At 38.1% G+C, this 24,441-nt stretch overlaps 1 protein-coding gene and 1 long non-coding RNA gene across 2 annotated transcripts; both read right to left on the bottom strand.

Annotated features, from left to right (window-relative positions):
• Nucleotides 1–1,787: 1,787 nt before the first annotated feature.
• LOC137008985 (uncharacterized) lies at nt 1,788–12,390 on the bottom strand. Its single transcript, XR_010892837.1, has 4 exons — nt 12,322–12,390; nt 12,081–12,147; nt 3,143–3,427; nt 1,788–2,667 (listed from the first exon to the last, which is right to left on the bottom strand). It is a non-coding gene; the product is annotated as an uncharacterized lncRNA (long non-coding RNA).
• Nucleotides 12,391–12,923: 533 nt separating this feature from the next.
• Nucleotides 12,924–16,136, bottom strand: LOC137008977 (nuclear factor 7, brain-like). The gene is made up of 6 exons (XM_067370814.1): nt 15,735–16,136; nt 15,504–15,599; nt 13,913–14,143; nt 13,813–13,835; nt 13,613–13,731; nt 12,924–13,417 (listed from the first exon to the last, which is right to left on the bottom strand). The coding sequence occupies exons 1-6, from the start codon at nt 16,128–16,130 to the stop codon at nt 12,924–12,926; spliced, it is 1,359 nt and encodes a 452-aa protein (XP_067226915.1). The 5' UTR covers nt 16,131–16,136.
• Between the last annotated feature and the right edge of the window lie 8,305 nt (nt 16,137–24,441).

Here is a 24,441-nt window from a genome sequence, read left to right as displayed (position 1 = left end):
AGGATACACGAAATGAAGGGGGAAATAAGGCAAATAGGGCTACATAACAATGAATAAAAAACATTTAACCAATAATGATAGCCTAATAATAATAATAAATAATGTAAAAATATGAAATAAAAAATTAACAGTCAGTGAATGGATTTAAAATACTATTGGATGTGATAAAAATATACACGGCATATTCTAATATTTATTGATAAACTTCATTCGAATGCTGCTGTAGGCATCGCACACAACACAATAGGCAACACGTTAATAATCACTTCTTAATTCCGCGCTTTTTCTAAATTAAAAATAAATATTATTATAATCTTATCCATTTCTGATAGTTCCAGGTTGCTATGGTAGCGCAGATTGTTTACACATGTAACTCGTGGCCATGAGAAATAGATGTCGTTCCCTCAACATAATGAAGTCGTGGCCACGAGAAAAATATTTCGTTCCCTCACCATATGATCTCGAGGCCACGAGATCGTTTTGTCGAGGTAACGACATCCTTATGTCGTGGCCACGAGATCATATGGTGAGGGAACGACTTATCATGTTCCCACGAATTAATATCTTGTGGCCACGACATATTATCACGTTCCCACGAGTTTATATGTCGTGGCCACGACAAAACTAAGTGAACCGAACATGTCCCCTCCCGGTCACCGTACCTAACAGCTCTGCAGACACTCATAAAAGTTATGGGCTGTTTCATTGAGGATTGTTGCATTGCAACTGTCTTCAAGCCTTGTTTCATTTAGAAGCATAAAATCTAGTTTGTTTGTGGTTAAGTCGTTGACTAGAAGTGATTTATTTTTAAGTGAGCGGATGTTTAAAAGTGCTAAATTAACAGTCTTACTTTCTGTCTCTACAGTAATCTTAGTTTTAACGTGTAAGCCCTCTAAGTGCAGCCCTCAGATTGTCTTCTGTATCCTATGCAGGCCGTCCCTCAAATGGTGCAAATGGAATTGCTTCTGGTCTCAGTACATTGGCATGGGTGGCCAGTCTTCTGGCAAAATCATAAATACAGATGTTTGGCATGTGTTTCCATGAGAACAACATGTCAGAAAAGTCTCTAGGACTTTCAGCACGGATGAGACATTTCACACTGTATACCACAACACAAGGACATAAAATGACTGCCCATCCACCTGAAAAGAATAGTTTATTTAGTGTTATGTTTTGTCTGTAGTTCCTTATTTTCACCACTAGATGGCTATCTCGACCCAGACTAATTTCCCTTTGTTTAATGGTTGTAATGTAGCCTGGATGCCAGCTGAACTTAGCCCCGCCCACAACATTTTGAGGTCGGGGAGTTCGGTCTGGACTCGATCCGTAGAGGAGTAATTATGCCCGAACAGAAACTGTTCGGACCAATCACATTGTCAGGGCGATGATTGACAGATTATCACCAGAAACGTAATCAGCCACGTCATCAAAGAGCGCTTGGGGAGTTTGATTGACAAGCGATCTAACCAATCAGAACGCCGCATCCGCTATTTTGTCCGACAAAGCAGTCAGGAGTTAGAAGATTAACATCGGTGGAGTTAAACTTGAAAAATTGTGCATATTGACGTTTTTCCGCGTTTATAACAACATTCATTCTCATGTTCATTCATGTTTATTTGATGCTATAAATGGACTAGTAGGAAGATATGATCGGTTAACGAGCCTCTTGAGCTGAGGCGCTACAGCAATCTGTCACGATCATGGTCACAACACATTAAAGAGCCACAAAACGTTTTTTATTGTTTGAATTTTTTAATTTTTCAAACTACACAGTTTGAAAGCTGGGACTTTGTTTAATATCATAAGTAACCTGCTCTGTCTCGTCTGTCGACGTGTTGTCAGTGTCCTCTTTGCTCCGCGATGTATTTTCCACTCTGTGTGGCGTGACAGCGCCACGGCTTGTCGGACAAAGCAACAGTAACTAAGGGGGGCGAGTCTTTGTGAAAGGTCAATTAGTTTACAACAATGATGGCTGTTGTTGAAGAACTGAGATGTGTAGATTCCGCCATCGCGTCCGTTATAGAAGATATCGACAGCACATTAATTTTAAAAGAGGAACAGAGGACCGCGATCAAGGCATTTGTCGATGGGAAAGATGTCTTGGCCGTCCTTCCTACGGGATTCGGCAAAAGTTTGATTTATTTATTTATTTATTTTTTTGTTCTTGTTCAGTCCTGATGTTGGTCTATGCATTGTCATTCCTAAGGATTTTTGGGTTTGAGACTTTTTCTGTCTTCTGTTTTGTTCTTGGATTACATGTTTTTTGTCATCTTTTTGTGGGCTGTGGACTCCTTGATTTTCTTATTGGACTGATGTTTAAGAAGATCTTTTCTGTTTGAAAAAACCTTTTTGGATAATCTCTCAAGGAGAGTTGTTTGTGTTACCTGCTCAAATCCATCTAATGTGCTGCCTAAGACTGTGTTAATGTTCTGTATTCCCTTCTTGAAGTAAAGATCCAAAGACAAGACTCAGATTCTTGGGGTCTCATTATCTTTTATTCCTTTGCATTTGGGTTCAATCTCCACCTGATGCTCCCCAAACTTTCTGAAATATTTTGTCATATGCAGTTCTGGTTTGCATCTCTCCTCTCAATCTGGATAGAAGATCAGTTTTTGATCCTTGAGTGCCTACTCCACAGGCCTTGCAAAGTTTTTGAATGTCTGCAACCTGTTGTTGGAGCACAAATATGTTTGAAATTAGCATTACAATTATCATTGCCACTGTGAAACTAGTTATTTGTATGTTAAGTCTAGGCATAACTTGAAGGTAACACTTAGGCCCAATCCCAATTCTATTTTATACCCCTTCGCCCTTCCCCTTGCCCCTTGAAACAGAGTGGCAAGGTGTAGGGGTGAAAATATTCCCTAAGAAATGGGACACCACCACTACACGTCATCATACCTAGTTTCTTTTATTAGTGTCCTGTAACAATCGAGACACCCCTACCCCTACCCCTTCAAGTGAACACGCAAAACGAAGGGGTAGGGGAAAGGGGAAGCGGTAAGGGGTAGAAATGGGATTGGGCCTTAATTTAGACCTGTATGGTAATGATTGGTTTTCTTCTTGCCATCATAATTTTTAAATTGCAAAATGTAAGAGGCTATAAAGAAATTCATAGTGAGTTGTTTAAGATATAAAATACCTTTAGCTTCATTACTTCATCACCGAGTCTTTCCTCTGTCATATCCATTTCAGTAATGAGGTCTTGTGCACTTGTGCTCTGCACTTTTTGCCACTCTGTGTTTAACACAGTTGGTGCCTTGCATGTGTATCTGCTGATCCAAGTGGCCCAGTATTTAAAATTGGGTTTTATAATGTAAAGATTTCTGTCCCCAACGAAGATCATACAGTGGTGGAGCAGCAACATCTCGCTCCTCCATGGAACCCTCAGGAAATCGATGTTTGCTTCCTGCCGCCTCATGCCTTTCTGTTTCCAGCGAACAAAAAACAAAGTGTTACGGCCCTATCGAGTTTACTCCCTCATATGAGACCTGTAGAAAATGTTCTTTGTGTTTTCCCTGCCGGCCAGCCGCTTCAGGGCACTGAAATTACTTCACCCATAACACCTGGGGTCAGTCTCGAGAGACTGATTCCCCTAGTGGAGCATGTAGAAGCTTGGAGGAACCTTCACAATATATCTCCATGGGTCCTGCGTACGATCTAGAAAGGTTACAGAATTCAGTTCGAGTACCGTCCACCGAAATACAATGGGGTAGTGCACACAAATCTGACTCTATGAAGAGAACTGTGATGTACAGGTCAATTGTGTTATGGAATAATCTTCCAGTTGAGGTTCGTGAAATCAAGGGAAAAACTGGTTTTAAAAAAAGACTAAGATTGTATTTTTCAACATCATAATATTGTTTGGATTGGTTGAGTAAGGTTGGATTGTGTGCTATGTTGTTTGTATATTTTTATTTTTTATTTTATTTTATTTTATGTGATATATTTGTAGCAATTTGTGATTGTAATTATTGGATGTTGTATGTATTGTTTGGACCCCAGGAAGACTAGCTGTTGTTTCGGCATCAGCTAATGGGGATCCTTTTCAAATAAACAAATAAACAAATAAACACAGTTGTCAGCCCCGAGCAGGCTCGGGTTATGGATATGGAAGTTCAGTCTCTCTCAGAGAAGGAGGCCATAGAAATGTTTCCTCCTCACGAGAGGGAAACCAGGTTCTACAGCCAGTACTCCATAGTTCCCAAGAAGGATGGAGGGTTACGCCCTGGTTATGCTAACCATCCCTATCATTGTGAGTCAAATCAGATCTGAGGGCTGGTTTGTCATAATAGATCTAAAAGATGTGTATTTCCATATATCCATTCCCAACACAGGAAATTCCTGAGGTTTGCTTTCGGGGGAAAAGCTTACCAATATCGGGTTCTTCTATTCGGGTCTAGCTCTGTCCCCTCGCACCTTCACAAAGTGTATGGATGTGGCGCTGTGGCTCCCTTGAGACTCCAGAGCATCCGTATACTCAACTACATTGACAACTGGCTCATCTTAGCTCAGTCAGAGGAGATGGCGGTTCAACATCGAGATGTCTTCTCTGCCACATAGAGTGCTTGGGTTTAAGGCTGAATGTCAATAAAATCTCACTGTCTCCCCAGCAGAGAACTACATTTCTGGGGGTAGTATGGGACTCTGTTACGATGTGGGCACAGCTGTCTCCTGCTCGTATAGAGAGTATTCTGACAACAGCCACCAACATCAGGCTAAGTCAGGCCATCACTGTCAAGCACTTCCAGAAAGTGCTGGGGCTTCTGGCAGCAGTGTCCAATGTAATACCTTTTGGCCTGCTGTACATGAGACCCCTACAGTGGTGGCTCAGGACTAGAGGGTTCTCCCTGAGGGGGAATCGGTTTCACATGATCAAAGTAACGTGCAGGTGCCTTCATTCTTTGAACAAATCCCTAACTCTAGAGCTCTCTTCACGAGGAATCTTTACGCCCTAAAATAGAATGTGTTCACTTTATGGTGCAGGGAACATCAGTTGGACACAGTTAACTGCCCAGTGGCTTCAGTGCTGGAGTTCCTCCAAAGCTGTTTCTCTAATGGTCTTTCCCCATCCACGTTAAAGGTCTATGTGGTGGCCAAAGCAGCCTTCCACATGCCTTTAAGTGAGGGCCCTTTGGGGAAGCACCAATTTATTATTTGTTTCCTTCGTGGTGCTTGGAGGATGAGGCCTGTCGTCCAGGCCAGAGTTCCACCCTAGACTGGGCTACGTGCCCAAGATGACTTCAAATATGGCATGGTCTGTTATTCTGCAGGTACATCTATTATGCCCTGTTAGAGCCTTGGGGGCCTATGTGCATAGGTCCTCTGGCTGGAGGAAGTCAGACCAGTTACTTGTGTGCTTTGGGTCACTTAAGAAGGGTTCCCCTGCCTCTAAGCAGACGATTAGCAGGTGGATTATGGAGGCTATTTCTGCAGCATATGAGGCGTGCGACTTGCCTTCGTCTCTCCTGATCAAAGCCCACTCAACTAGAGGAGTGGCTTCCTCCAAAGCCCTGTTATCAGTGGTTTCCCTTCAAGAGGTCTGTGATGCTGCTGACTGGGCCTCCCCTCATACTTTTATAAGATACTACAGCCTGGATCTGCCCCCTACGCCGGGCACTCAAGTTCTCACATCCTGAGTTGTGCCTGACAAGCTTTACGCCTCTCTTTGGTGTGCCGCTGCGGGTATTTTGTTACCCAAAGTGTTGTACCGACGCAGCGTGAGTTCCTTCGAAAGGGAAATGTCTCGGGTTATGTCTGTAACCCTGGTTCCCTGAGAAGGGAAACGAGATGCTGCGTCCCTTTGCCACACCTCCTGAGTGCCTGAGAATGACTTGCTTCGACCTATCAAAAGCTGACACTGTTTTATGATGGCTCACCTTTGTAGCTTCTGTAATGCCAGATGATGTGACATCATCATGCAATACCAATCAAGATTGGACTAGCTCCGTATGTGTTTCAGATGGTATCACACTGGAGGCGTTCCTCAAAGTGTCTTTCCAATGCAGCGTCTCATTCCCTTCTCAGGGAACAAGGGTTACAGACATAACCCGAGACATTTCTTGCTGGATTAGCGATTGGTTGCTGCAAAGTAGTTTCTTGTGTTGGATGAGTGACTGGTCCCTGCAAAGTAGTTTCTTGTGGTGGATGAGCGACTGGTTGCTGGAAAGTAGTTTATTGTGTTTCTTGTATTGGATAAGTGACTGGTCGCTGCAAAGTAGTTTCTTGTGCTGGATGAGTGACTGGTCGCTGCAAAGTAGTTTCTTGTATTAGATAAGTGACTGGTTGCTGGAAAGTAGTTTATTGTGTTTCTTGTGCTGGATGAGTGACTGGTCGCTGCAAAGTAGTTGCTTGTGTTGGATGAGCGACTGGTTCTTGCAAAGTAGTTTCTTGTGTTGGATGAGCGACTGGTTGCTGCAAAGTAGTTTCTTGTGCTGGATGAGTGACTGGTCCCTGCAAAGTAGTTTCTTGTGTTGGATGAGCGACTGGTTGCTGGAAAGTAGTTTATTGTGTTTCTTGTATTGGATAAGTGACTGGTCGCTGCAAAGTAGTTTCTTGTGCTGGATGAGTGACTGGTCACTGCAAAGTAGTTGCTTGTGTTGGATGAGCGACTGGTTCTTGCAAAGTAGTTTCTTGTGCTGGATGAGCGACTGGTTGCTGGAAAGTAGTTTCTTGTGTTGGATGAGCGACTGGTTCTTGCAAAGTAGTTTCTTGTGTTTCTTGTATTGGATGAGCGACTGGTTCTTGCAAAGTAGTTTCTTGTGGTGGATGAGCGACTGGTTGTAGATCTACAGGAAAAGCAGATATGGGGTGTTTTTTGCAAAGATGCTCTTTTAAGGATGGTGTGAGTTTTAGTTGTTTTAAGCCATATGCTCTTTGATTGCAGAACGTAATTAATTGTACACAGATTGCATTTAGTTTAAAATGTGTATGTGTGTTTAGAAAAATAACCTGGACAGCCATTATCCAACCATAAATCAGACATCACAGCCAATAAAGACAAAGATCACTGTAAATTACATTAATAACAGCTAATAAAAACTTCTGAGCAGAAAACTGTGGTCCTCGACCTTCCCTAATACAACAAAACAGACAAAATCTCTATTCATCTTCCACACAGTTTCAAAGATTAATTTCTAATGGTTTCTAATAACATTTATAATGCTTTATTTCAATTAAAATAATACTCTACACTCAGTCAGTTTTACCATGTTAAACTGCCCTGGTGAAACTGAAGCTCCTGAAATAACAGGATACTGTATTACACTATACATATACAACTAAAATACTACATCTAAAGCAAAACATAGTATTACTGCACCAGTCTTCTCAGCTAGAATTTGCAGATTATAGGATTTAGTAGTTGATTCCATAACCTGTTGTGTTCGGTTCGGTAAAATGCTAGTTAATATAATTGCAATGGACTAAAATTTACTGACTTTACTCACCCAGAGTTTAACAAATTCCCCAATGTTTGATAGGCTACTTTTTGTAATTTTTTGAATGGTTTTCTTCCACATTGTAACACTTGTGATGTTCATGGTCAAATTGATCGGCCTACAAAAAATTGCTTATAAATCTCTCATTATGCTACATTATCACCAAATATTGGATTCAATCTTTTTGTCATATTGTTTTCTTTCAATTGGGACAGGATTTATATTTCTTTTTGGAATTGATCGATGATAGGCCTTATTTATCTGAGTTTATGTACCTCAGTTTTTGAGAGAAAAAAGCGTTATTTGTGGATAATTTTGTCAATTTTTTATGAAAAGAATTGCACTGTTTATCACACTAGTGTGCTTTGTTTAATCAGGAAATTAAATGTAATATGCTGAGAACATCTAGTAGATTTAAGCCTCTTGCACTGCCCTTACGGAAATAATTTATTTCCCTATATATGGAGGCCTCAATATATTAAATGATATAACAGTATATTTGATATACAGAAAAATATATTATGTAAATATATTAAAATATATTGAATATTTCATAAGAAATTACACTTTTCATATATTGAAAAATGTGATAACATATTTACTTATATATCATAATGTGTGTAATTTTATATTCAGCAATATACTTCATAATATATAGATTTATATGTGATCAGATAATATGTGAAACAGATATAGATAAATATATAATGCAATACATTTCTTATACTTTTTTTTTATAGTTATTTACAATTAGAATGTTTCATAATTTCAAGTTAGTTAACAAAAGCACAAGCACACATGCATGTACTAAATAATAATAATAATAATAATAGTTCCTTACATTTATATAGCACTTTTCTGGGCACTCATAGCGCTTTACATATGGAAGGGGGAATCTCCTCAACCACCACCAATGTGCAGCATCCACCTGGATGATGCGACAGCAGCCATATTGTGCCAGAACGCCCACCACACACCAGCTTATTGGTGGAGAGGAGACAGAGTGATAAAGCCAATCAGTATCTTGGGATGCTTAGGAGGCCATGATGGACAATGGCCAATGGGCAAATTTGGCCAGGATGTCGGGGTTACACCGCTACACTTTTTGAAGGACATCCTGGGATTTTTAACGACCACAGAGAGTCTTTAGTTTAACGTCTCATCCGAAGGACGGTGCTTTTTGACAGTGTAGTGTCCCCATCACTATACTGGGGTGTTAGGACTGACTGGGGTATTAGGAGGACCCACAATTACACAGCAATTACTTTTTAAATAAAGTAATTGTTGTCTTAATGATGTTCAGCCAACCTAATCACAGGCTGTACTCTTGTATAAATGAGTTCAGACGTACTACATCCGCTATGTTTTTGGTGTCACATGACCTACCAGCGTCGGTTACCTCCCTTCAACTCCATTCACAAATCCTCTCCCATGGCCTCATGAGATAGTAAAGTGTCCACCGTATCAGAGATTGTATATTATAGGGAGATGAGAGGGTCTGTATCTCTAACCACTGGAGAAAGTGTAACTGTGCATTCAAACCGCCGCCGGCGGGAGGGTCAAAGTAAATGACAAGTTGTGGCAACCAATCGGAATTCTCGATTGGTTGCTGTGGAACCGCGTCATAGCTCATTAACATAAAGTTGACCTGACTTCAACTCTCCGCGACGCTCTCACCGTCCAAGACGTGCCGCGGCGCTCTTGCCAGAGCTCACTGCCGGCTCACATTGAAAATGAATGACTTCCTGTCACTTTGACGCTCTCACCGGCGGCGGTGTGAATGCACGGTAATGGCTAACTTAATCACATGCAGCACCTCTCAGCCTATCGTGTAATGGCAGTGACAAAAGTGCCCGCCGTTCAAAGCTCTTTTCCTGCGTACCGCCAGAGCCGGAGTGTTAGCTTTAGCTACTATGAATTCGGACATACTACTGCATACTACATATATACGTTTTTCATGTACTATATAGTAGAGTGGTATTCGATTTCGGACACAGCAATGATGGTAAGGCTGATTTATACTTCTGTGTCGAACTTACGCCGCCATAGGCTATGCGTCTGTTTTCATTTATACTTCTGAGTCATTGTCTGCATTGATGTGCATGTAAACCACTAGTAGGCAGTGTCCGAGGTAATGCCGAAGAAGCAGCTTGTCATGTACATTGTCAGAGAAGCTTAAAAATAGAAACGGCAGATAAGCGGCAAATAGGTAACAACTTTTGTTGCAGTATGACTGCATGTGTCCTCTGAAACAAAGCGTTTTTCATTCCTACGGAAGTTGAAAATGCTTGCTTTTCTCCTATTGCTTCATGCCAGTTTTTTGACCTGAGGGAGGGGTTCTAGTAGACCAATCACAGCGCTTGTTGTCCACGTAGAATTAACGCGTTGTTACATTTTTGAAGTGCACGTCAGATTACACCCCAGCTACTGCGTACACTCGATGCAGAAGTATAAATAAGCCTTTACTGAATAAAATTATGCACATGTGCAGTAAGCTGAATGTGTGGGTAACGCTTTAGATTACAGCCCGGAAAGTACTGCGTAATTACAACGAATTTACAGCATAACTTTCAATAATTATAGTGTAACTATACAGTAAGTATGTGTAAGTATAGGGGAACAATATGTAAAGTATTGGGAATAAAGGGGTAACAACCAGGAAAATAACAAATTATTTATACTGTAAATATTTTATATCTAAGGGGTACTTATGACATATAACTAAGGGGTAAGTATGACATTACGGGCCGTAAATTAAAGTGGAGCTTGTTACCCTCTTATTTCATGTAGTTACAGGGTAAGTATGACATTACGGGCCGTAAATTAAAGTGGTGCTTGTTACCCTCTTATTTCATGTAGTTACAGGGTAAGTAATTAATAAAATGCAAACAATCTGATCTCACTGACTCCGAAACCTTTATTTGAAAAACAACTTTATTAAAAACAGGTCTACAACACTTATTATTCATTTTTTTTAAATCAACTTTTCATTTCAAACTCTAAAGTCCTGACAGAAAGTAACAAGTTTTGTCCTTTTTTTGGTTGTTGTTGTTTCTCGCTTGGCTTCCACCTGCTGTTGTTTCTCAGCTGATGAATCTTAAGAAGGAATCCCGTTGCTATTCTGTATTATAAGAAAATACAGTACACCCCGAAATTTTCTCATGGTTTAGGCTATTCATCTTTTCGCTTCCGACCAACTGTCACCAGCGCCTGCATGAGAGTCGACTTCGCGTTCGATGAAGCACATTGAAATGAGCAACGTGAAGCTTTCATGACGTTCTCGCGGGAGATTCGTGTGAAACTCGCGCGAGAACTGCCGTCTCTGTTATTCTGTCTTGTTTGTTTCTCATTCTCATTATCTGCTATTCTGTGTATTTTGTTGTGAACATTTCTAAAATAATAATAAAAAAAAAAAAAAAAAAACTGACGGCATCCAACATCTGCGTGAGTCTCTTGGCACGCTTACGTCACGCTTCAAGTTACGTCAAGCATGAACTCTCAACCCTCGCATGCACGCGCAGAAGACAGCTGGTCGAAAGTTTTAAAAATATTCAAATATTTGGTATTTTTCTTACAAATACGTATCGTTTCACTTCAGAAGACATCGATTCATCAATTAGGGTCGTATGGATTACTATAGTTATTGCTGTTTGTGCTGTTTGATGCTTCGACTTTTAGGAACACGTGAGCTTGCATTATAAAGCGTTCCCAGATGATTTATTTTTTTCCTAAAATCCTTTTTGTGTTCATCTTAAGAAGGAAAGTCGTATACATCTCAGATGGCATGAGGGTAAAAGATGAGTAAACGGTGAGCACATTTCCGGGTGTTCTGTATTTTTTAAATACAGAATAGCAAATGGGATTCCCTCTTAAGATTCATCAGTGGAAAGAAAGAAGAAGAGGAACAAGAGGAGGAAGAAGCTAAGCAAGAGAAACGAATAAGAAGTGTTGCAAATTTAAATCTGTTTTGAAATAAGTTGTTTTTCAAATAAAGTTTTCCAAGTGATATGACTGTTTGCGTTTTTATTTATTTATTTATTTATTTTTATTAATTACTTACCCTGTAACTACATGAAACAAGAGTGTAACAAGCTCCACTTTAATTTACGGCCCGTAATGTCATACTTACCCTGTAACTACATGAAATAAGAGGGTAACAAGCTCCACTTTAATTTACGGCCCGTAATGTCATACTTACCCCTTAGTTATGTCATAAGTACCCCTTAGTTATAAAATATTAAAAGTATGAATAATTTGTTATTTTTCCTGGATATTACCCCTTTATTCCCAATACTTCACATATTGTTCCCCTATACTTACACATACTTACTGTATAGTTACACTATAATTATTGAAAGTTACGCTGTAAATTTGTTGTAATTACACAGTACTTTCCGGGCTGTAATCTAAAGTGTTACCAATGTGTGCAAGGAACTAATGGTTTAAAAACAAATCCTGAGTTTAAAGAGAAAGTTTAGCATTGTAAGCCCACTGAACCTGATCTTACCCAGGTTGGATTTGTCTGGTTTTGTCAACTATACACCTAGCTACTCTGAAACAGTGAAAACCTACTTGCAGATCCATGAAATCTCTCTGCCAGCTGTAGTGTGACTAACTGTCCTCTTTGAAGTAGGATTTTACCTGCGATATTTCTTTACAACATACATTCTCCCCGGGACTGAGTCTGAAGCAGTTACCACACGAACACCTGTTAAAATTACAACATAAGCGTTTTTATAATACTTTGCAACGGGAGATTTAGTTTGTGCTAAAAATACTATATGATTTTATTTACTATTCCGGCATTCACATTCAAGATAAACTTTCAATTTGATAAATACATATTTTACTTTTTATAAATATTGAAAGTACAAAAACATACCAGTGCGAGACGACTTCTATCTGTACTTCATCAGGTTGATCTTAACTTTCTCCAGTATGTATGAGAGGGTCCAAATGTTCGAACTGATAAGGCACTGGACCTGCACTGTCAACAATCTGTTCACAGTGCGATTTAGGAGAATCTGGTGGGGAGTCGAGTCAAGTCAAGTCACCTTTATTTATATAGTGTTTTTTACAATGCAGATTGTGTCAAAGCAGCTTTACAGTGATAACTGGCAAATAATTTTGGCTGCACAGCAGCTCTTAAAGAAAATGGTTTCATTGTCCAGCTTAAATAAATTCAGTATTGATTCATTCCATCAAGGTTGTGTTAAAAAGATGGACTCTCTTTCACCTAAATTATTCAAGAGTGCTGGAGAGGTTTCCAATCTAATCAGGAGTAAAAAGACAGCCCCAGAGCCCCACACTTTCCAACAAAGAAAGAATAATTGGCCTGATCAGGTAAATGAAAATTAGCCTGAAAACATGAATCCTAAAATGGTCTCTAATTGGTCGAACTGTGGTAAAAGTGCTAGAAAAACTAACTGATGACTGTAAAAGATGAAAGCAGCTTGATCCAGACCTACAGGTGTAAGTTAACGTTTACTGACTATTGAGTGGTAAGATCCTCAGAGGAGAAAAACTATCAAAGAATGGAAAGAGTGTGTCAGTGAAGGTGGTTGTGAATGTGTGTAGATGTGTGTTAGTTACAGGATCAGAGAATGACACCGTTCCTCTGTCATAGTCCAGATACACTCTCACACGCTCAAGATACTGTTTAACATGAAAACCAGACCGTTCATACAGTCCATATTGATCATATTGCACACTCAAGACATCAGTATAGAAAACTTGTCCCTTCCTCTGGTTTGATGCTGTAGTTACTCCAAGACTCCAGCATCGACTTTCTTTAACCTCCACATCCCAGCAGTGTGTTCCTGAGTTAAAACCCTCTGAACCCAGAACACAGCGACAACCACTAAATCTCTCTGGATTATCAGGAAGCAAATGTTTGTTCTCTCTCCATCTCACACTGGTCAGATCATCAGACAGGAAGAGACATGGATTCGCAGTGTTTGGATCCAGAATCACAGGAGCTGATGAGACACAATCAACAGCTGCTTTTATTCTGATGTTCATATAATGATCAAGAGTGAACCGTACACAGATTATTATGAATTATGACACTCGTCCTGTTGATCAAACACATCAGAGATCTTTAAAACTGTCAATCTTCCCCTATGGGTCATTTCTAATGTATGTGTAAGAGCACAGATCTTCTCCAGACTCACTGTTTTGGACGATGTCCTGCATCTTCTTCCAGACTCTGAACTGCAGGTTGCCCAAGTAACGTAACACATGAATCAAAGCTCCAGAATCCATCTGCGGATCCGGCTGTGAGATCTGGACTCTGGAAGAACATTCAGGAGTCAGAACTGCAGTGGCTTTGGATCAGAAGCAGAGAGACCAGAGACACCAGCAGATCACTCACCTTTCCTTTGAGACTGGAAACTTCTGCAGAACAAACACACCATTAATCATCAAGAACTCAATCAATCAATCATCAATCAATCAATGATGTGAAATCAGACCTTCAGAAAGCAGACGTCATTGTCTTTCATCATCTCCTCCATGTCTTTGATTGTGTGTGAAAGAGCTGAGATGTGTCTGTTAATCTCCTCCAGCTTCTTCTTCATCATCTTCTTCTTCTGCTCCTCTTCCTCCCTCAGTGCAGTGATTGTAGCTTCTTCTTCATCTCTGAGAAACTGATGAAGCTTCTCAAACTGCTGTTTAATCTGACGCTCTGTGTGCTCAGCTTGAGACTGAAATCAAACCACATTCACTTCAATCATCTCAATCAACACACTAAATAGCACTAAAAATGGTTGACCCAGGGTGGCACAGTTGAGTAGACTTAAATGTTCTTAAGATTATCTTAAGAAGTACTAAAGAAGAAATTTTAGTATATTAACTGATTCTGGAGCAGCATGAAGAGTAAGAGTGTAAATGTGGGTTAGCAGAGTAGTTTTAAACAACAGTTTTGTTTAATTAGATAATAATAATAATAATAAATAATAAATAATAATAATAATATAAATTGCATAACGGAACTTTTACTAAACAGTTGTCAAATATTTTTGATAGAAAATTATAACTTAGACAATTATGGGCAGCTGGTTGTGCTCGACACATTATTGGTTATTTAATTTTTATGTGAAAAAGACTAACAATAAGAACAAGATCTGACAATTATAAACATGATAGAAATTAACTAAATGTAAAATATTTTCACCTAATTAACAAAACTTTCAAAAGTCAAAAACAACTTGTCTTTACTATATTTATTTGTAGTGGGAAACATAATGATGATGATACATACAAATGACACGTATTGACAAAGCAAAGCAGGGCATATTCAATCAGTAGTTCGTTCAGTGGGTCCAACCCAATGAAACACTCTTGATTGCATGAATCACTGCTATCGGGCAATATCATGGTCTGACTCATTTTTCAGAATGACTGGTATGCAGCATGGCAGTTTAGGTGAAAGGGATTGTCATATGCATACTCTACTTTAACTTGTTTGTCTGTCTCTGACTCAGGGGTGTCTACTGTAATTATCCTATGAATAGACCGATACTGTTTAAGAAAGTCATATACTTCTTCATCAGGTTCTGTGCCAACTACCCCACTAACTGAGTTAGGGATTTTCACACTGATGTTTGAACTACTTCCATCATGAAGCATGGTCTGGTCTGTGGTTATTACTTTTATATCTGCCTTGACCACTCCTGGCTGACTCGCCAAATTTATGCAGCACTTGCATCCTGCAATGTAAACACTATCCACTAAACCAGTTCAAAACTTGAAAGGAGTAAGAAGGAAGATATAAAACTTATACAGGAGACCAGAGGTTGAATATAGAAACTTGAAGGATTTTGGTGAACCAGAAATTTGACTCAGTAAATGAAAGTGAATGACAGCAATTTTTTTTTTCAAAAACACAGATAATATTAAGGCGTAATTAGTATATACTATTTATATAGTATATACTATATACTATTTATATAAATACATGCTTCTGTGTTTCAGTCAATATAGGAACATGTAATTATGTCAGACAAATCACTTCAGCTGTTCTAATCAAACATGCGTAAATATGTCAAAAGTATCAGTCCTCACCTTGATGTGTTGAACTGTTTTCTCAAACTCTCCTTTAATGTTTTCTTTGTGCTTAAGTTTCTCTTGTAAGGACTTCAGTGCTGTATTGAGCTCCTCCTGCAATATAAAGAGAAAATCTATGAGACACCAGAGATTTCTGTAATACGTTTATGTGTGTAATGCATAGTATGAGCAAAATGAGACATTTGTTAATTTATGATAAGCTTTAATCCTCAAAAATAAATGTCTTACCTTATATGAAGGAACAACTTCACTGATGGGTCTGAATGTGTGATTGTCGTGTTTCTCTGAAGTCAAGCACACTAAACACACAGGCTGTTTGTCCTCCAGACAGAATAGTTTGAGTTTCTCACTGTGTAAACTGCAGATCTCCTCAGATCCTGATGAACGCCTCTCATTTCTCTCCTTCAGGAACGACTCACACAAGTTTTTCAACACAAGATTACATGGAGGATCATCTCTTGAGGATCTTCTCCTGCAGACAGGACACTCCTGAGTTTCCTTGATTCTCCAGAACTGTTGAAGACACTCCTGACAGAAACTGTGACTACATGATAGAAGAACAGGAGCCTTGAAGATTTCACGACACACAGGACAAATATAATCATATTCAGCTGGGGAATCCATTTTCACTGTTTGAGCTCCAGCAATCACAAGTGTAATGTCACTTTCTGAATCAAGGTTTCAGAAATTAACAACGACAAGAATCACAAAGATCTGCTATCTGATCAGAAACAAACTTCTCATAAATATTTCTTGAAAGTGTTTCTCTTCATTCTTCTTTGATCGATGATTCCTTTTTGATTATGTCTTGAAATTAAAAAAGGCATCAGTATAAGTGAAGTGAAGTAATGAGTCAGTCTCTTCCTGGTAAATGATGTAATAGGGTGGACCAGTTTCTGATTATCTTTAGGTATGTTGTGCAGCAGGTCAGACAGTAATATCAGGATTTATTCAAGTTCATGCCAAATAAATTCATTCATAATGGACACAGAGAAAATGTATACTTTTTGAGGTGTACTGACTTGTGTGGCCAGTGGTTTGGACATTAATGGCTGTGTGTTGAGTTATTTTGAGGGGACAGCAAATTGACACTGTTATACAAGCTGTACACTCACTACTTTACATTGTAGCAAAGTGTCATTTCTTCAGTGTTGTAAAGGTCAGCTTGTTATCATCAGGTGTCTTCAATAATCAAGCAATCATCACTTAATTAACCACTTACACTGCTTCAGTGTTACTTAAACTTTTAATACCATGCTGATGGTTCCCATATGAACACAAAGTGGTATAATTTAACACCGGGGAATTTACTGTGCAAGAACTCTTTAAGTATTTAAATAGACTACAGGTGCTGGTCATATAATTAGAATATCATCAAAAAGTTGATTCAAAAAGTCAAACTTGTATATTATATTCATTCATTACACACAGACTGATATATTTCAAATGTTTATTTCTTTTAATTTTGATGATTATAACTGACAACTAAGGAAAATCCCAAATTCAGTATCTCAGAAAATTAGAATATTGTGAAAGGGTTCAATATTGAAGACACCTGGTGCCACACTGTAATCAGCTAATTAACTCAAAACACCTGCAAAAGCCTTTAAATGGTCTCTCAGTCTAGTTCTGTAGCCTACACAATCATGGGGAAGACTGCTGACTTCACAGTTGTCCAAAAGACGACCATTGACACCTTGCACAAGGAGGGCAAGACACAAAAGGTCATTGCAAAAGAGGCTGGCTGTTCACAGAGCTCTGTGTCCAAGCACATTAATAGAGAGGCGAAGGGAAGGAAAAGATGTGGTAGAAAAAAGTGTACAAGCAATAGGGATAACTGCACCCTGGAGAGGATTGTGAAACAAAACCCATTCAAAAATGTGGGGGAGATTCACAAAGAGTGGACTGCAGCTGGAGTCAGTGCTTCAAGAACCACTACGCACAGACGTACAGTACAATCCAAAAGTTTGGAACCACTAAGATTTTTAATGTTTTTAAAAGAAGTTTCGTCTGCTCACCAAGGCTACATTTATTTAATTAAAAATACAGTAAAAACAGTAATATTGTGAAATATTATTACAATTTAAAATAACTGTTTTCTATTTGAATATATTTCACAAAGTAATTTATTCCTGTGATGCAAAGCTGAAATTTCAGCATCATTACTCCAGTCTTCAGTGTCACATGATCCTTCAGAAATCATTCTAATATGCTGATCTGCTGCTCAAGAAACATTTAATGTGTACAATTGTACAAAATATTTGTGTACAATATTTTTTTTCAGGATTATTTGATGAATAGAAAGTTCAAAAGAACAGTGTTTATCTGAAATCTAATCTTTTGTAACATTATAAATGTCTTTACTGCCACTTTTGATTGATTTAATGCATCCTTGCTGAATAAAAGTATTCATTTCTTTAATTTCTTTTCAAAAAATAAAAATAAAAATTCTTACTGACCCCAAACTTTTGAACGGTAGTGTATAATGCTACAGAAGCTTTGGATTTCAGATAAATGCTGTTCTTTTGAACTTTCTATTCATCAAGGAATCCTGAAAAAAAAAGTACACAACTGTTTTCAACATTGAAAATAATCATAAATGTTTATTGAGCAGCAAATCAGCATATTAGAATGATTTCTGAAGGATCATGTGACACTGAAGACTGGAGTAACGATGCTGAAAATTCAGCTTTGCATCACAGGAATAAATTACTTTGTCAAATATATTTAAATAGTACACAGTTATTTTAAATTGTAATAATATTTCACAATATTACTGTTTTTTTACTGTATTTTTAATTAAATAAATGTAGCCTTGGTGAGCAGACGAAACTTCTTTTAAAAACATTAAAAATCTTAGTGGTTCCAAACTTTTGGACTGTACTGTATGCAAGACATGGGTTTCAGGTGTCGCATTCCTTGTGTCAAGCCACTCTTGAACAACAGACAGCGCCAGAAGCGTCTCGCCTGGGCTAAAGACAAAAAAGACTGGACTGCTGCTGAGTGGTTCAAAGTTATGTTCTCTGATGAAAGTAAATTTTGCATTTCCTTTGGAAATCAGGGTCCCAGAGTCTGGAAGAAGAGAGGAGAGGCACACAATCCACGTTGCTTGAGGTCCAGTGTAAAGTTTCCACAGTCAGTGATGGTTTGGGGTGCCATGTCATCTGCTGGTGTTGGTCCACTGTGTTTTCTGAGGTCCAAGGTCAACGCAGCCGTATACCAGGAAGTTTTAGAGGACTTCATGCTTCCTGCTGCTGACCAACTTTATGGAGATGCAGATTTAATTTTCCAACAGGACTTGGCACCTGCACACAGTGCCAAAGCTACCAGTACCTGGTTTAAGGACCATGGTATCCCTGTTCTTAATTGGCCAGCAAACTTGCCTGACCTTAACTCCATAGAAAATCTATGGGGTATTGTGAAGAGGAAGATGCGATATGCCAGATCCAACAATGCAGAAGAGCTGAAGGCCACTATCAGAGCAACCTGGGCTCTCATAACACCTGAGCAGTGCCACAGACTGATCGACTCCATGCCACGCCGCATTGCTGCAGTAATTCAGGCAAAAGGAGCCCCAACTAAGTATTGAGTGCTGTACATGCTTATACTTTTCATGTTCATACTTTTCAGTTGGCCAAGATTTCTAAAAATCCTTTCTTTGTATTGGTCTTAAGTAATATTCTAATTTTCTGAGATATTGAATTTGGGATTTTCCTTAGTTGTCAGTTATAATCATCAAAATTAAAAGAAATAAACATTTGAAATATATCAGTCTGTGTGTAATGAATGAATATAATATACAAGTTTCACTTTTTGAATGGAATTAGTGAAATAAATCAACTTTTTGATGATATTCTAATTATATGACCAGCACCTGTATATTAAAATAATCTAACTCTAAGTTAAAACTCTAAAACTTAAGATTAACTTTTTTTTCTTTTTTTTTTTTTTTTATCTCTGAATAATGGAATTTTTTTTATTTCAAGAACATACAGTTCTTGAAACATTTATAATTTAACATATCAATACTCCCAGTTTAATATTTGAAAACATGCTTTGTCGTAATTCTAACAGAAATACCAAAAATAATCACAGCAAATTCACTAATCTCAATCCTTTTATGTTGTTTTCTTCCTGTTTTCTTCTTTTGACACACACTTTGTACACATTTGCCAGTGTGTACATTGGCAATCAGAAAGGCGAGTTGGGAGAAATCACATGAGATGCAGTTTGAACTTTTACCCTAACCAGTCTGAGTGCAATAAACAATTCAAATAAGGCTTTGCACTTTGGTGTAGGTGGATATGGTGGTGAGTATAAAAGGTGTATTTCACTGTAAACAACCATGCATATAAGTGAAATAGATGGTGGATGATACATGAATAGTAAGGTTTCAATGTTTGTGTACAAAGAAGTGCTGTCAATATTAAAAAAAACAAAAACTATTGCAAATTTGCATATTTTTCTTTAATAAATCATAGTTATGAACAGTAGAGTTTTTAATATTTTTATATTTCATGATATATAATATATTTTATAGTTAGTAATATTATATTATAGTAATAATTTTATATTTTATTTTAATATTTTCACAGTTACTCTGCAAATTAATGTAGAAACAACTTAAAGACAGCATATTTTAAATAAGTTTAATGGCATCTTTTTATGAATGCCTATGAAATTGATTTTTTTAAACATTAATTATAGACATTCAACATTACAGTATAACTAAAACCTATCAATTTCAACATTTATTAGGCTTAAAAAATAACTTTTAATTTAAGTGAACTTAAAACAATCTTCACACTGTAAAAATAAATCTGTAAAATAATGGAAAAAGAACTGGCAGCTCATTACCTGGACATTATCCAGTAATTTTACAGACATTTCCATTAACCCTAAAACACAACTCAATGAAGTGCAAAATTCTAAATACAGGTAAACACCTGTAAAAAATAAATATGTTAAATTAATACAGTACATTGTGCCCTATTTTTACAGATTTTATTTTTAGAGTGCACATAAACCCACTATATTAAATGTCCTATTTTCCTGTGGCCTTCCTGTCTAACAGGTAGGAAATATACAGAAACTGAATAAAGTTATCAATCACTTTACAGTCTTCACTGCATACATTATAAATTAAATAAACTGTAGATTAATCCTTATTAAAGTTATCATTTTCTCTGTTACCTTCTTTGATTAACATTAATGACAGACATCACTGTGACTTTAAGATCTCTGGCTGCCGAACATAACGTGGATCTGATGCGCATCGCATCTTCGCAACTCTTTAAGTTCATTTAAGACTGCTCTTATGAGGATACTCGACAAAACGGCATTTTGCCATAATTCTGTGTTATTGTTTGTTTAAGTATGTTTTGATATTATCTTTTTTTTAGGTAAAATGATTAAATCTCTTTCAGTGCTCAATAGAGGTGAGTTTATTTTACCTTGTTGATTATAACAACTTTGTGAGTCTAGATTTTCAAAAGCTGTTCTACTCAAAAAGGTTAAAACTATGACTTAGACATACAAACATCAAGAATCAGTGTATGCATCACAATAATGGTGACTATCAAAGAGTATGCTGCAGTGCATTCTGGGTGCACCAATCAAAACTCATCTATAGCTACCAGCATGCATTGTGGCATGAATAAATTATGAGCTGAATTGCCTTAGGAAAGGTGTGTTTATTTATTTAAAGTTTATTTAAAAAAGCACATTTCATACACAATGTATTGGTCCCTGACTTTGTGTTCACTTAAACCCACTACTCTCTGTAGTTTAAAAAAGGATTACTAATATCCCACATTAGTCACCACAGAGTTTCAACCATCCCACTCAACATTAATTTTTGTCTCTTACCAGAGAAATTTGAAGATTTAAAATACATTAAAACAGTCAGAAATAAAAAGATTATGCATAAAAGATTGATAACAAAATGCATTAAACAGTTAAATATATATATATAATAAAAACAAGAAAAATAATTAAAAGAGTTCATATAAAATAAAATGCAAACAGTTTGGACACAGCACAGTGCTCATTCTTAGCCAAGGCTGCTGTTGGAACAACAACTCCCCCGGAAGGGCACTGCAGTGAGACGCTCTTGTGTTCCTCCCCCCGCCCACTTACACAGACACCTGTTGATTGTTGACTCTGTCTGGGACCTGATCAAGGCTGTCTCCATGGCAACTGCCGTGTATCGCTATGACAATCCTGTGGACTGAGGCACCTAGATTTGATGCCAGGAGTAGCGACTCTACAGGCCCACACATACAAGAACTTTACATACATACAGTACACACACACATACGACACATATGCATTCACCTGCCAACCCCCATCCCTCGCCTTCGCCGCTTTGTACCGCCAGTCCGACAAGCGGGTCTGTGACCAGCGCCGATCGGCTGCAGGACCGGATTGCTGCTTGCCTGTGCTGGATACTTCCACCACCCACTTCCCTACCCTGTTGCAAGTCGTGTGTTTCTCGTGCTGTACTGATTATGTGCTTATGTTGCTGAGGTGTTTTTTTCCTGTTCCCACACTGTACTCCCCGTAGGAGCATAGTCTGGGGGTTGTTTTTTCTCTCCTCCCCTCCCTCATGTTATGCTGTATTTCTTCTTCCCCTGTATTACATTTCGTTAGCTCTGTACTTGTACTCTGCTAATGACAATAAAGTTGAATCTAATCTAATCTAAATGCATAGATAAAAAGATGTGTTTTGAGTCTGGATTTGAATGTGGCTACTGTTGGAGCACATCTGATCTCTTCTGGAAGCTGGTTCCAGCTGCGGCTGGCGTAACAGCTAAAAGCAGACTCTCCTTGCTTTGAGTGAACCCTTGGTATTTCTAAATGACTTGATCCTGATGATCTGAGTGATCTGTTAGGTTTATATTCTATGAGCATATCTGCAATGTATTGAGGTCTTAGGCCATTGAGTGATTTATAAACAAGTAACAGTACTTTAAAATCAATTCTAAATGCAACTGGAAGCCAGTGACTGGTGTGATGTGTTCATGTTTTCTGGTTCTGCTCAGAATCCTTTGGGAAGGCCAGTGAGGAGCCCATTACAATAATCCACCCTGCTGGTGATGAAAGCATGAACAAGTTTCTCTAAGTCTTGATTGGAGACAAAACATCTAATTATTACATTTTTTTTGATATGATAATATGCTGATTTAGTTACTCCTTTTACATGACAACTGAAACTAAGGTCTGACTCCAAAATCACACCAGGTTGATTTTTAGTTGTTTGACCCCTAAAGTGAAGGTACAGTCGTAGCTGTTATGGATCTTTGTAACTCATTGTAAGCCCTCTTTTGAGGCACCCGCAAGCACACAAACCCCTCCCCTCGCTTGCTTGAATATGGTTTAGAGAATGTGAACTTGGCTACATTTGTCTTTACATCTCAAGAATGCCACTCCTTGACTTAGGTGAATTATCTTTTTCCACATGGAATGTGAATGGGTTGGGTCACCCTATTAAAAGGAAGAAGGTGGTGGCTTTTCTTAAGCGTAATTAATTGGATATTTCTCCAAGAGACACATCTTGCAATGCAGGAAGCTGAAAAACTTGGCAGGGCATTTGGCGGTTACATGTTTTGCAGTGAAGGGTCAAGTAATAGTAACAGAGTTATAATATTAATAAAAAAGCATTTACAATTTAGATGTATTAAACAAATGAAAGATAACTCCGGAAGAGTTATTATGGTTTGGGCTGAAATACAGGGGCAGAATTTATTATTGGCCAATATCTATGCGCTTAATATTGACAAACAAACTTTTTTTTATATAGATTTAGAAGTGAAGTTGCAAGCTGCTGTGAATTATGAGATTGTGTGGAGATTTTAATTTGTTAATGGATCCACTCTTAGACCATAACAGCCCAAAAGTGTATAACACACCTAAAGCAAAGTTGTCATTACTTAGGATATGTCAATCTCTAGGCCTCATAAATATTTGGAGACTTCTGGATCCACATGGAAGGGACTGCACCTTTTTTTCGAATGCACATAAAATTTTCTCTAGAATTGACTTTTTCCTTTTATCAAAATCACTTATCCCTTCTGTCATCACATACAAAATTGGAAATATCTTAATTTCAGACCATGCTTTTGTATGTTTAGGGTTGAAGCCTTATATAGAAAGGAAAAAATCATATACATGGCGTCTTAATACATCTCTTTTACAAAACCAAGAAATGAATGGGTACATAGAAACAAACTAGTCATCAGTATCCTTGGTGGGAGTGGCTTGGGATGCTTTTGAGGCAGTTATTAGGGGACGTATCATTCAATTTGCGGCGCATTCCAAGAAACTTAAAGCACAAGAACTTTTGGAGTTGGAAAATAGCATTAAAAGGGCTGAAACAAAGATAAAACGTCAGGTGACACCTAGTGGTCTTCGAGAATTAACTTGAAGAATTGAACATCATGTGGTCAGTAAGGGAGTAACAGACCCCAATTGCAGCCATCTAATTAGATGCAGAAAAGGCATTTGACATGATGGAGTGGAGGTACCTTTTAGAAGTCTATGGGTTTGGAAACACGTTTATAAGATGGATTAAATTATTGTACAAACAACCGGTAGCAGCGGTACTAACCAATGTATTCATTTCTGAGTATTTTGCACTAGGTAGAGGAACATGGCAAGGCTCTCCACTCTCCCCGTTGCTGTTTTGTCTTGCTTTGGAACCTTTAGCTGCCGCAATTAGAAAAAACAAGGATTTTCCTGGCATTGTAGCAGGGGGACTAACACACAAACTTATGCTTTATGCAGATGACATTTTATTATTTGTCTCTGATCCTGGTAGGTCTATACCTTGTCTCCTTAGAATAATTGACATTGTTTCTAAATTTTCACGTTATAGGGAGAATTAGTCTAAATCAGAAGCCCTTGCACTGGCTGCATTTTGCCCTGCCTCAGCTTT

Source organism: Chanodichthys erythropterus, chromosome 3 (assembly GCF_024489055.1).
Source record: "Chanodichthys erythropterus isolate Z2021 chromosome 3, ASM2448905v1, whole genome shotgun sequence".
NCBI lineage: Eukaryota > Metazoa > Chordata > Actinopteri > Cypriniformes > Xenocyprididae > Chanodichthys > Chanodichthys erythropterus.
This window is presented reverse-complemented; position numbering and strand designations above follow the sequence as displayed.